The sequence below is a fragment of the Eleutherodactylus coqui genome, chromosome 13, assembly GCF_035609145.1.
Source record: "Eleutherodactylus coqui strain aEleCoq1 chromosome 13, aEleCoq1.hap1, whole genome shotgun sequence".
Taxonomy (NCBI): Eukaryota; Metazoa; Chordata; class Amphibia; order Anura; family Eleutherodactylidae; genus Eleutherodactylus; species Eleutherodactylus coqui.
In genome coordinates, this window is record NC_089849.1 from 1,134,033 (window position 1) to 1,149,803 (window position 15,771).

The following is a 15,771-nucleotide window of genomic DNA, read 5'->3' on the forward strand; positions in this document are numbered from 1 at the left end:
TCATATACTGCATGGATCCTACACACCACAGAGATCATATACTGCATGGATCCTACACATCACAGAGATCATATACTGCATGGATCCTACACACCACAGAGATCATATACTGCATGGATCCTACACACCCAGAGATCATATACTGCATGGATCCTACACACGAGAGATTTTATACTGCATGGATCCCACACACCACAGAGATCATATACTGCATGGATCCTACACACCACAGAGATCATATACTGCATGGATCCTACACACCACAGAGATCATATACTGCATGGATCGTATACACCGCAGAGATCATATACTGCATGGATCCTACACACCACAGAGATCATATACTGCATGGATCGTACAGACCCCAGAGATCATATACTGCATGGATCCTACACACCACAGAGATCATATACTGCATGGATCGTATACACCCCAGAGATCATATACTGCATGGATCCTACACACCCAGAGATCATATACTGCATGGATCCTACACACCACAGAGATCATATACTGCATAGATCCTACACACCACAGAGATCATATACTGCATGGATCCTACACACCACAGAGATCATATACTGCATGGATCGTATACACCACAGAGATCATATACTGCATGGATCCTACACACCACATAGATCATATACTGCATGGATCCTACACACCACAGAGATCATATACTGCATGGATCCTACACACCACAGAGATCATATACTGCATGGATCCTACACACCCAGAGATCATATACTGCATGGATCCTACACACCCAGAGATCATATACTGCATGGATCCTACACACCACAGAGATCATATACTGCATGGATCGTATACACCACAGAGATCATATACTGCATGGATCCTATACACCACAGAGATCATATACTGCATGGATCCTACACACAACAGAGATCATATACTGCATGGATCATATACACCACAGAGATCATATACTACATGGATCCTACACACCCAGAGATCATATACTGCATGGATCCTACACACCACAGAGATCATATATTGCATGGATCCTACACACCACAGAGATCATATACTGCATGGATCCTACACACCCAGAAATCATATACTGCATGGATCCTACACACCCCAGAGATCATATACTGCATGGATCGTATACACCACAGAGATCATATACTGCATGGATCGTATACACCCAGAGATCATATACTGCATGGATCGTATACACCCCAGAGATCATATACTGCATGGATCGTATACACCACAGAGATCATATACTGCATGGATCGTATACACCACAGAGATCATATACTGCATGGATCCTACACACCCAGAAATCATATACTGCATGGATCCTACACACCCAGAGATCATATACTGCATGGATCGTATACACCACAGAGATCATATACTGCATGGATCGTATACACCACAGAGATCATATACTGCATGGATCCTACACACCACAGAGATCATATACTGCATGGATCCTACACACCACAGAGATCATATACTGCATGGATCCTACACACCCAGAGATCATATACTGCATGGATCCTACACAGCACAGAGATCATATACTGCATGGATCCTACACACCACAGAGATCATATACTGCATGGATCCTACACACCACAGAGATCATATACTGCATGGATCGTATACACCACAGAGATCATATACTGCATGGATCCTACACACCTCAGAGATCATATACTACATGGATCCTACACACCACAGAGATCATATACTGCATGGATCGTATACACCACAGAGATCATATACTGCATGGATCCTACACACCCAGAGATCATATACTGCATGGATCCTACACACCCAGAGATCATATACTGCATGGATCCTACACACCTCAGAGATCATATACTACATGGATCCTACACACCACAGAGATCATATACTGCATGGATCGTATACACCACAGAGATCATATACTGCATGGATCCTACACACCCAGAGATCATATACTGCATGGATCCTACACACCACAGAGATCATATACTGCATGGATCCTACACACCACAGAGATCATATACTGCATGGATCCTACACACCCAGAGATCATATACTGCATGGATCCTACACACCCAGAGATCATATACTGCATGGATCCTACACAGCACAGAGATCATATACTGCATGGATCCTACACACCACAGAGATCATATACTGCATGGATCCTACACACCACAGAGATCACATACTGCATGGATCCTACACACCACAGAGATCATATACTGCATGGATCGTATACACCCAGAGATCATATACTGCATGGATCCTACACACCACAGAGATCATATACTGCATGGATCCTACACACCACAGAGATCATATACTGCATGGATCCTACACACCACAGAGATCATATACTGCATGGATCCTACACACCACAGAGATCATATACTGCATGGATCCTACACACCTCAGAGATCATATACTGCATGGATCCTACACACCACAGAGATCATATACTGCATGGATCCTACACAGCACAGAGATCATATACTGCATGGATCCTACACAGCACAGAGATCATATACTGCATGGATCGTATACACCCCAGAGATCATATACTGCATGGATCCTACACACCACAGAGATCATATACTGCATGGATCCTACACACCCAGAGATCATATACTGCATGGATCCTACACACACCACAGAGATCATATACTGCATGGATCCTACACACCACAGAGATCATATACTGCATGGATCCTATACACCACAGAGATCATATACTGCATGGATCGTATACACCACAGAGATCATATACTGCATGGATCGTACACACCACAGAGATCATATACTGCATGGATCCTATACACCACAGAGATCATATACTGCATGGATCCTACACACCACAGAGATCATATACTGCATGGATCCTACACACCACAGAGATCATATACTGCATGGATCCTATACACCACAGAGATCATATACTGCATGGATCGTATACACCACAGAGATCATATACTGCATGGATCGTACACACCACAGAGATCATATACTGCATGGATCCTACACAGCACAGAGATCATATACTGCATGGATCCTACACACGAGAGATCATATACTGCATGGATCCTACACACCCAGAAATCATATACTGCATGGATCCTACACACCCAGAGATCATATACTGCATGGATCCTACACACCACAGAGATCATATACTGCATGGATCCTACACACCCAGAAATCATATACTGCATGGATCCTACACACCCAGAGATCATATACTGCATGGATCCTACACACCACAGAGATCATATACTGCATGGATCCCACACACCACAGAGATCACATACTGCATGGATCGTATACACCACAGAGATCATATACTGCATGGATCCTACATACCACAGAGATCATATACTGCATTGATCGTATACACCACAGAGATCATATACTGCATGGATCCTACACACCACAGAGATCATACACTGCATGGATCCTACACACCACAGAGATCATATACTGCATGGATCGTATACACCCAGAGATCATATACTGCATGGATCCTACACACCCCAGAGATCATACACTGCATGGATCGTATACACCACAGAGATCATATACTGCATGGATCCTACAGACCACAGAGATCATATACTGCATGGATCCTACAGACCACAGAGATCATATACTGCATGGATCCTACACACCACAGAGATCATATACTGCATGGATCGTATACACCACAGAGATCATATACTGCATTGATCCTACACAGCAGAGATCATATACTGCATGGATCGTATACACCCCAGAGATCATATACTACATGGATCCTACACACCCCAGAGATCATATACTGCATGGATCCTACACACCACAGAGATCATATACTGCATGGATCCTACACACCCAGAGATCATATACTGCATGGATCCTACACACCACAGAGATCATATACTGCATGGATCCTACACACCACAGAGATCATATACTGCATGGATCCTACACACCACAGAGATCATATACTGCATGGATCGTATACACCACAGAGATCATATACTGCATGGATCGTATACACCACAGAGATCATATACTGCATGGATCCTACACACCACAGAGATCATATACTGCATGGATCCTACACACCCCAGAGATCATATACTGCATGGATCCTACACACCCAGAGATCATATACTGCATGGATCGTATACACCACAGAGATCATATACTGCATGGATCCTACACACCACAGAGATCATATACTGCATGGATCCTACACACCACAGAGATCATATACTGCATGGATCCTACACACCCAGAGATCATATACTGCATGGATCGTATACACCCCAGAGATCATATACTGCATGGATGCTACACCCCAGAGATCATATACTGCATGGATCCTACACACCACAGAGATCATATACTGCATGGATCCTACACACCACAGAGATCATATACTGCATGGATCCTACACACCCAGAGATCATATACTGCATGGATCCTACACACCACAGAGATCATATACTGCATGGATCCTACACACCACAGAGTTCATATACTGCATGGATCCTACACACCACAGAGATCATATACTGCATGGATCCTACACACCACAGAGATCATATACTGCATGGATCCTACACACCACAGAGATCATATACTGCATGGATCCTACACACCACAGAGATCATATACTGCATGGATCCTACACACCCAGAGATCATATACTGCATGGATCGTATACACCCCAGAGATCATATACTGCATGGATCGTATACACCCCAGAGATCATATACTGCATGGATGCTACACACCGAGAGATCATATACTGCATGGATCCTACACACCACAGAGATCATATACTGCATGGATCGTATACACCCCAGAGATCATATACTGCATGGATGCTACACCCCAGAGATCATATACTGCATGGATCCTACACACCACAGAGATCATATACTGCATGGATCCTACACACCACAGAGATCATATACTGCATGGATCCTACACACCCAGAGATCATATACTGCATGGATCCTACACACCACAGAGATCATATACTGCATGGATCGTATACACCACAGAGATCATATACTGCATGGATCCTACACACCACAGAGATCATATACTGCATAGATCCTACACACCACAGAGATCATATACTGCATGGATCCTACACACCACAGAGATCATATACTGCATGGATCCTACACACTACAGAGACCATATACTGCATGGATCCTACACACCACAGAGATCATATACTGCATGGATCCTACACACTACAGAGATCATATACTGCATGGATCCTACACATCACAGAGATCATATACTGCATGGATCCTACACACCACAGAGATCATATACTGCATGGATCCTACACATCACAGAGATCATATACTGCATGGATCCTACACACCACAGAGATCATATACTGCATGGATCCTACACACCCAGAGATCATATACTGCATGGATCGTATACACCACAGAGATCACATACTGCATGGATCCTACACACCCAGAGATCATATACTGCATGGATCCTACACACGAGAGATTTTATACTGCATGGATCCCACACACCACAGAGATCATATACTGCATGGATCCTACACACCACAGAGATCATATACTGCATGGATCCTACACACCACAGAGATCATATACTGCATGGATCCTACACACCACAGAGATCATATACTGCATGGATCTTACACACCACAGAGATCATATACTGCATGGATCCTACACACCACAGAGATCATATACTGCATGGATCCTACACACCACAGAGATCATATACTGCATGGATCCTACACACCACAGAGATCATATACTGCATGGATCCTACACACCCCAGAGATCATATACTGCATGGATCCTACACACTACAGAGATCATATACTGCATGGATCCTACACATCACAGAGATCATATACTGCATGGATCCTACACACCACAGAGATCATATACTGCATGGATCCTACACACCACATAGATCATATACTGCATGGATCCTACACACCACAGAGATCATATACTGCATGGATCCTACACACCACAGAGATCATATACTGCATGGATCCTACACACCCCAGAGATCATATACTGCATGGATCCTACACACCACAGAGATCATATACTGCATAGATCCTACACACGAGAGATTTTATACTGCATGGATCCTACACAGCACAGAGATCATATACTGCATGGATCGTATACACCACAGAGATCATATACTGCATGGATCGTATACACCACAGAGATCATATACTGCATGGATCGTATACACCACAGAGATCATATACTGCATGGATCCTACACACCCAGAAATCATATACTGCATGGATCCTACACACCCAGAGATCATATACTGCATGGATCCTACACACCCAGAGATCATATACTGCATGGATCGTATACACCACAGAGATCATATACTGCATGGATCGTATACACCACAGAGATCATATACTGCATGGATCCTACACACCACAGAGATCATATACTGCATGGATCCTACACACCACAGAGATCATATACTGCATGGATCCTACACACCCAGAGATCATATACTGCATGGATCCTACACAGCACAGAGATCATATACTGCATGGATCCTACACACCACAGAGATCATATACTGCATGGATCCTACACACCACAGAGATCATATACTGCATGGATCGTATACACCACAGAGATCATATACTGCATGGATCCTACACACCTCAGAGATCATATACTACATGGATCCTACACACCACAGAGATCATATACTGCATGGATCGTATACACCACAGAGATCATATACTGCATGGATCCTACACACCCAGAGATCATATACTGCATGGATCGTATACACCACAGAGATCATATACTGCATGGATCCTACACACCCAGAGATCATATACTGCATGGATCCTACACACCCAGAGATCATATACTGCATGGATCCTACACACCCAGAGATCATATACTGCATGGATCCTACACACCTCAGAGATCATATACTACATGGATCCTACACACCACAGAGATCATATACTGCATGGATCGTATACACCACAGAGATCATATACTGCATGGATCCTACACACCCAGAGATCATATACTGCATGGATCGTATACACCACAGAGATCATATACTGCATGGATGCTACACACCACAGAGATCATATACTGCATGGATCCTACACACCCCAGAGATCATATACTGCATGGATCATATACACCACAGAGATCATATACTGCATGGATCGTATACACCACAGAGATCATATACTGCATGGATCCTACACACCACAGAGATCATATACTGCATGGATCCTACACACCACAGAGATCATATACTGCATGGATCCTACACACCCAGAGATCATATACTGCATGGATCCTACACACCCAGAGATCATATACTGCATGGATCCTACACAGCACAGAGATCATATACTGCATGGATCCTACACACCACAGAGATCATATACTGCATGGATCCTACACACCACAGAGATCACATACTGCATGGATCCTACACACCACAGAGATCATATACTGCATGGATCGTATACACCCAGAGATCATATACTGCATGGATCCTACACACCACAGAGATCATATACTGCATGGATCCTACACACCACAGAGATCATATACTGCATGGATCCTACACACCACAGAGATCATATACTGCATGGATCCTACACACCACAGAGATCATATACTGCATGGATCCTACACACTACAGAGATCATATACTGCATGGATCCTACACACCACAGAGATCATATACTGCATGGATCCTACACACCACAGAGATCACATACTGCATGGATCCTACACACCACAGAGATCATATACTGCATGGATCGTATACACCCAGAGATCATATACTGCATGGATCCTACACACCACAGAGATCATATACTGCATGGATCCTACACACCACAGAGATCATATACTGCATGGATCCTACACACCACAGAGATCATATACTGCATGGATCGTATACACCACAGAGATCATATACTGCATGGATCGTATACACCACAGAGATCATATACTGCATGGATCCTACACACCCACAGATCATATACTGCATGGATCCTACACACCACAGAGATCATATACTGCATGGATCGTACACACCACAGAGATCATATACTGCATGGATCCTACACAGCACAGAGATCATATACTGCATGGATCCTACACACGAGAGATCATATACTGCATGGATCCTACACACCCAGAGATCATATACTGCATGGATCCTACACACCCAGAAATCATATACTGCATGGATCCTACACACCCAGAGATCATATACTGCATGGATCCTACACACCACAGAGATCATATACTGCATGGATCCTACACACCACAGAGATCACATACTGCATGGATCGTATACACCACAGAGATCATATACTGCATGGATCCTACATACCACAGAGATCATATACTGCATTGATCGTATACACCACAGAGATCATATACTGCATGGATCCTACACACCACAGAGATCATACACTGCATGGATCCTACACACCACAGAGATCATATACTGCATGGATCGTATACACCCAGAGATCATATACTGCATGGATCCTACACACTCCAGAGATCATACACTGCATGGATCGTATACACCACAGAGATCATATACTGCATGGATCCTACACACCCCAGAGATCATATACTGCATGGATCCTACAGACCACAGAGATCATATACTGCATGGATCCTACAGACCACAGAGATCATATACTGCATGGATCGTATACACCACAGAGATCATATACTGCATGGATCCTACAGACCACAGAGATCATATACTGCATGGATCCTACAGACCACAGAGATCATATACTGCATGGATCCTACACACCACAGAGATCATATACTGCATGGATCGTATACACCACAGAGATCATATACTGCATTGATCCTACACAGCAGAGATCATATACTGCATGGATCGTATACACCCCAGAGATCATATACTGCATGGATCCTACACACCACAGAGATCATATACTGCATGGATCCTACACACCCCAGAGATCATATACTGCATGGATCGTATACACCACAGAGATCATATACTGCATGGATCATATACACCACAGAGATCATATACTGCATGGATCGTATACACCACAGAGATCATATACTGCATGGATCCTACACACCACAGAGATCATATACTGCATGGATCGTATACACCCCAGAGATCATATACTGCATGGATCCTACACACCCCAGAGATCATATACTGCATGGATCCTACACACCACAGAGATCATATACTGCATGGATCCTACACACCACAGAGATCATATACTGCATGGATCCTACACACCCAGAGATCATATACTGCATGGATCCTACACACCACAGAGATCATATACTGCATGGATCGTATACACCACAGAGATCATATACTGCATGGATCCTACACACCACAGAGATCATATACTGCATGGATCCTACACACCACAGAGATCATATACTGCATGGATCCTACACACCCAGAGATCATATACTACATGGATCGTATACACCACAGAGATCATATACTGCATGGATCGTATACACCACAGAGATCATATACTACATGGATCGTATACACCACAGAGATCATATACTGCATGGATCCTACACACCACAGAGATCATATACTGCATTGATCCTACACACTTTGGGCATCAAACGCTGCATAAATTCTACAAATCCCGAAGATCACACATCGCATGGATATCATTTCATACATTGCCTGGAGGTCTGCATGAATCCTGCACGGTCCAGAGATCATATCCTACCCGAAGAGTTCATACACTGCACTAAACTCCTACCTGGCCTCACAGAATGTACAATCCACCCGAAATTATCAACACCAATACTACACTGTTCTGGAAATCATATACTGCCCCAGAAGTCACACATAGGCTCCATAGATCCCTCCCCTAGAGATCATCAATCCTCAGGGTTTCCCGCCTTCCCCAGAGATCATACAACTCCTCCACAGCCTCAGAGTTTTCTGCCTTCCCCAGAGATTATACAACTCCTCCATAGCCCCAGAGATTCCCCCTTCCCCAGGGATCACACAAGTCCTTCATAGTACCGTTAAAAATCACCCCTTCTGCGGAGTTCATACAACTTCTTCACTGCCCTAGAGATCATGCAACTCTGCCTCAGCCCGGGAGATTCCCCCTTTGCTCAGAGATCATACAACTCCTCCTCAGACTCAGAGATCGCCCTTTCCCTGGAGATCATACAACTCCTGCACTGCCGCAGAGATTATACAAGTCCTCAACTGTCCCGGAAATCCCCTCTTCAGGGAGGCCATACAAGTCCTCCACTGCCCCAGAGGCCAGACAACCATACAAGTCCTCCACTGCTCCAAAGGCCATACAAGTCCTCCACTGCCCCAGAGATCCACCCTTCCCCAAAGATCATATAACTCCTCCACTGCCCCGGAGATCCTTCCCTTCCCCGGAGATCATAAAAGTCCCCCTCAGCCCCGGAGATCTCAACAGTGTCAGGAGATCATACAAGCCCTCCACAGCTCCAGAGATCCCCCTTTCTCCATAGTTCATACAAGTCCTCCACTGCCCCGGAGATCATACAAGTCCTCCACTGCCCCGGAAATCATACAAGTCCTCCACTGCCCCGGAGATCATACAAGTCCTCCACTGCCCCGGAGATCATACAAGTCCTCCACTGCCCCGGAGATCATACAAGTCCTCCACTGCCCCGGAGATCATACAAGTCCTCCACTGCCCCGGAGATCATACAAGTCCTCCACTGCCCCGGAGATCATACAAGTCCTCCACTGCCCCGGAGATCATACAAGTCCTCCACTGCCCCGGAGATCATACAAGTCCTCCACTGCCCCGGAGATCATACAAGTCCTCCACTGCCCCGGAGATCATACAAGTCCTCCTCAGCCCCGGAGATCATACAAGTCCTCCACTGCCCCGAAGATCATACAAGTCCTCCACTGCCCCGGAGATCATACAAGTCCTCCACTGCCCCGGAGATCAGACGAGTCCTCCTCAGCCCCGGAGATCAGACGAGTCCTCCTCAGCCCCGGAGATCAGACGAGTCCTCCTCAGCCCCGGAGATCAGACGAGTCCTCCTCGGCCCCAGAGATCATACGAGTCCTCCTCGGCCCCGGTGATCATACAACTCCTCCTCGGCCCCGGTGATCATACAACTCCTCCTCGGCCACGGTGATCACACAACTCCTCCTCGGCCCCGGTGATCACACAACTCCTCCTCGGCCCCGGTGATCACACAACTCCTCCTCGGCCCCAGAGATCATACAAGTCCTCCTCGGCCCCTGAGATCATACAAGTCCTCCTCCGCCCCGGAGATCATACAAGTCCTCCTCAGCCCCAGAGATCATACAAGTCCTCCTTAGCCCAGGAGATCATACAACACCTCCTCGGCCCCGGTGATCATACAACTCCTCCTCAGCCCCAGAGATCATACAAGTCCTCCTTAGCCCCTGAGATCATGCAACTCCTCCTCGGCCCCGGTGATCATACAACTCCTCCTCGGCCCCGGTGATCATACAACTCCTCCTCGGCCACGGTGATCATACAACTCCTCCTCGGCCCCGGTGATCACACAACTCCTCCTCGGCCCCGGTGATCACACAACTCCTCCTCGGCCCCGATGATCACACAACTCCTCCTCGGCCCCAGAGATCATACAAGTCCTCCTCGGCCCCTGAGATCATACAAGTCCTCCTCCGCCCCGGAGATCATACAAGTCCTCCTCAGCCCCAGAGATCATACAAGTCCTCCTTAGCCCAGGAGATCATACAACACCTCCTCGGCCCCGGTGATCATACAACTCCTCCTCAGCCCCGGAGATCATACAAGTCCTCCTCAGCCCCGGAGATCATACAAGTCCTCCTCAGCCCCGGAGATCATACAAGTCCTTCTCGGCCCCGGAGATCAAACAAGTGCCCCTCAGCCCAGGAGATCATACAACACCTCCTTGGCCCCGGTGATCATACAAGTTCTCCTCAGCCCCGGAGATCATACAAGTCCTCCTCGGCCCCGGAGATCAAACAAGTCCTCCTCAGCCCCGGAGATCATACAAGTCCTCCACTGCCCCGGAGATCATACAAGTCCTCCTCGGCCCCGGAGATCAAACAAGTCCTCCTCGGCCCCGGAGATCATACAAGTCCTCCTCGGCCCCGGAGATCATACAAGTCCTCCTCGGCCCCGGAGATCATACAACTCCTCCTCAGCCCAGGAGATCATACAAGTCCTCCTCAGCCCAGGAGATCATACAACTCCTCCTCAGCCCTGGTGATCATACAACTCCTCCTTAGCCCAGGAGATCATACAACACCTCCTCGGCCCCGGAGATCATACAAGTCCTCCTCAGCCCCGGAGATCATACAAGTCCGTCTCGGCCCCGGAGATCAAACAAGTGCCCCTCAGCCCAGGAGATCATACAACTCCTCCTCAGCCCCGGTGATCATACAACTCCTCCTCGGCCCCGGAGATCATACAAGTCCTCCTCAGCCCCGGAGATCAAACAAGTCCTCCACTGCCCTGGAGATCATACAAGTCCTCCTCAGCCCCAGAGATCATACAAGTCCTCCTTAGCCCCGGAGATCATACAAGTCCTCCTCAGCCCCTGTGATCATACAAGTCCTCCTTAGCCCCGGTGATCATACAAGTCCTCCTTAGCCCCGGAGATCATACAAGTCCTCCTTAGCCCCGGAGATCATACAAGTCCTCCTCAGCCCCGGAGATCATACAAGTCCTCCTTAGCCCCTGAGATCATACAAGTCCTCCTTAGCCCCTGAGATCATACAAGTCCTCCTTAGCCCCTGAGACCAAACAAGTCCTCCAATGCCCCGGAGATCATACAAGTCCTCCTCGGCCCAGGAGATCATACAAGTCCTCCTCGGCCCAGGAGATCATACAACTCCTCCTCAGCCCAGGAGATCATACAACTCCTCCTCGGCCCCAGAGATCATACAAGTCCTCCTCAGCCCCAGAGATCATACAAGTCCTCCTTAGCCCCGGAGATCATACAAGTCCTCCACTGCCCCGGAGATCATACAAGTCCTCCTCGGCCCCGGAGATCAAACAAGTCCTCCTCGGCCCCGGAGATCATACAAGTCCTCCTCAGCCCCGGAGATCATACAAGTCCTCCTCGGCCCCGGAGATCATACAACTCCTCCTCGGCCCAGGAGATCATACAAGTCCTCCTCAGCCCAGGAGATCATACAACTCCTCCTCAGCCCTGGTGATCATACAACTCCTCCTTAGCCCAGGAGATCATACAACACCTCCTCGGCCCCAGTGATCATACAACACCTCCTCGGCCTCGGAGATCATACAAGTCCTCCTCAGCCCCGGAGATCATACAAGTCCTTCTCGGCCCCGGAGATCAAACAAGTGCCCCTCAGCCCAGGAGATCATACAACTCCTCCTCAGCCCCGGTGATCATACAAGTCCTCCTCAGCCCCGGAGATCAAACAAGTCCTCCATTGCCCCGGAGATCATACAAGTCCTCCTCAGCCCCGGAGATCATACAAGTCCTCCTCAGCCCCGGAGATCATACAAGTCCTCCTCAGCCCCGGTGATCATACAAGTCCTCCTCAGCCCCGGTGATCATACAAGTCCTCCTTAGCCCCGGAGATCATACAAGTCCTCCTTAGCCCCGGAAATCATACAAGTCCTCCTCAGCCCCGGTGATCATACAAGTCCTCCTCAGCCCCGGTGATCATTCAAGTCCTCCTCAGCCCCGGAGATCATACAAGTCCTCCTTAGCCCCGGAGATCATACAAGTCCTCCTCAGCCCCGGAGATCATACAAGTCCTCCTTAGCCCCTGAGATCATACAACTCCTCCTCGGCCCCAGAGATCATACAAGTCCTCCTTAGCCCCTGAGATCATACAACTCCTCCTCGGCCCTGGTGATCATACAACTCCTCCTCGGCCCCAGTGATCATACAACTCCTCCTCGGCCACGGTGATCACACAACTCCTCCTCGGCCCCGGTGATCACACAACTCCTCCTCGGCCCCAGAGATCATACAAGTCCTCCTCCGCCCCGGAGATCATACAAGTCCTCCTCAGCCCCAGAGATCATACAAGTCCTCCTTAGCCCAGGAGATCATACAACACCTCCTCGGCCCCGGTGATCATACAACTCCTCCTCAGCCCCAGAGATCATACAAGTCCTCCTTAGCCCCTGAGATCATGCAACTCCTCCTCGGCCCCGGTGATCATACAACTCCTCCTCGGCCCAGGAGATCATACAAGTCCTCCTCAGCCCAGGAGATCATACAAGTCCTCCTCAGCCCAGGAGATCATACAACTCCTCCTCAGCCCTGGTGATCATACAACTCCTCCTCAGCCCTGGTGATCATACAACTCCTCCTTAGCCCAGGAGATCATACAACACCTCCTCAGCCTCGGAGATCATACAAGTCCTCCTCAGCCCCGGAGATCATACAAGTCCTCCTCAGCCCGGAGATCATACAAGTCCTCCTTAGCCCCAGAGATCATACAAGTCCTCCTCGGCCCCTGAGATCATACAAGTCCTCCTCAGCCCCGGAGATCATACAAGTCCTCCTTAGCCCCAGAGATCATACAAGTCCTCCTTAGCCCCAGAGATCATACAAGTCCTCCTCAGCCCCGGAGATCATACAAGTCCTCCTCAGCCCCGGAGATCATACAACTCCTCCTCAGCCCCGGAGATCATACAAGTCCTCCTTAGCCCCAGAGATCATACAAGTCCTCCTCGGCCCCTGAGATCATACAAGTCCTCCTCAGCCCCGGAGATCATACAAGTCCTCCTCAGCCCCGGAGATCATACAACTCCTCCTCAGCCCCAGAGATCATACAACTCCTCCTCAGCCCCGGAGATCATACAACTCCTCCTCAGCCCCGGAGATCCCACCCTTCCCCGCGGCTGTTCTTACCTTGGCCGCTACGGACGAGTTGGGCTTCTCCAGCAGGTCCCAGAGCTTCTTGCGCTTGTCGGCGCAGCAGGTGTTGTCGAACTCGTCGCCCTCCCGCTCCCGCAGCGTCTCGGCCTCCCGCTTGAGCTCCTCGTTCATCTGCTCCTTCTTCTGGTGGTAGCGCGCCTGGCAGCACGACTCCAGGTAGATCTCGTCCACGCCCCAGTAGTCGAGCTCCTGGCTGAAGGACAGCGCGCACATCTCCTCCATCATGTGCAGCTTGCCGGTGCGGTAGAAGTTCAGGATGGACGTGAAGGCGCCCGGGTGGCGGTCGAAGAAGTACTCGTTGTCCTCCAGGCTGTAGTCGTCGCAGAGCTCCAGCAGCGCCTCGTGGCTGTTACAGTCCCGCAGCTTCCCCAGCCGCGTCCGCGGGAGCCGCTCCAGGGTCCGCCACAGCACCTCGTGCGCCAGGCCGCCCACGTTCAGCTTCACCCGCCGGCAGCACGCCTTGCTGCGCACGATGTCCCCGGGCTCCGGCGGCAGGGAGGCAGTGGAGCGGCCGCCGGGCTTGTTCATCCACCCCGGCATGCTGGCGCTGCTGTGCGGGCAGCTGTGCGCTCACCGGCGGCGTGCCGTCACCTCGTCCATCCGGGGAGCAGCAGCACAAGGACGGCCCGGGACTCTGCGGTGACCTAGGAGATAAGCAGCGGCTTTACCGCTAATCGCCAGCAGCCACAGTAATCAGCTCAGCGGCAGCCGGGCGCTCTCCACCCCGAGGGTGCTGAACGGTTCACCACTGCCTGCACGAGAGGGGGCGCCGGGGGGAGAGGGGCAACACCGGGGGAGA

General features: G+C 48.9%; 1 protein-coding gene across 1 annotated transcript in view; it reads right to left on the reverse strand.

Moving 5' to 3' along the window:
- KCNB1 (potassium voltage-gated channel subfamily B member 1) overlaps positions 1–15,512 on the reverse strand; it is a 192,085-nt gene extending 176,573 nt beyond the window's left edge. Inside the window, exon 1 of the mRNA XM_066587903.1 lies at positions 14,946–15,512. Within this exon, the coding sequence (XP_066444000.1) occupies positions 14,946–15,512 (567 nt within the window). The remainder of the gene's footprint in view (positions 1–14,945) is intronic.
- Positions 15,513–15,771: the final 259 nt, after the last annotated feature.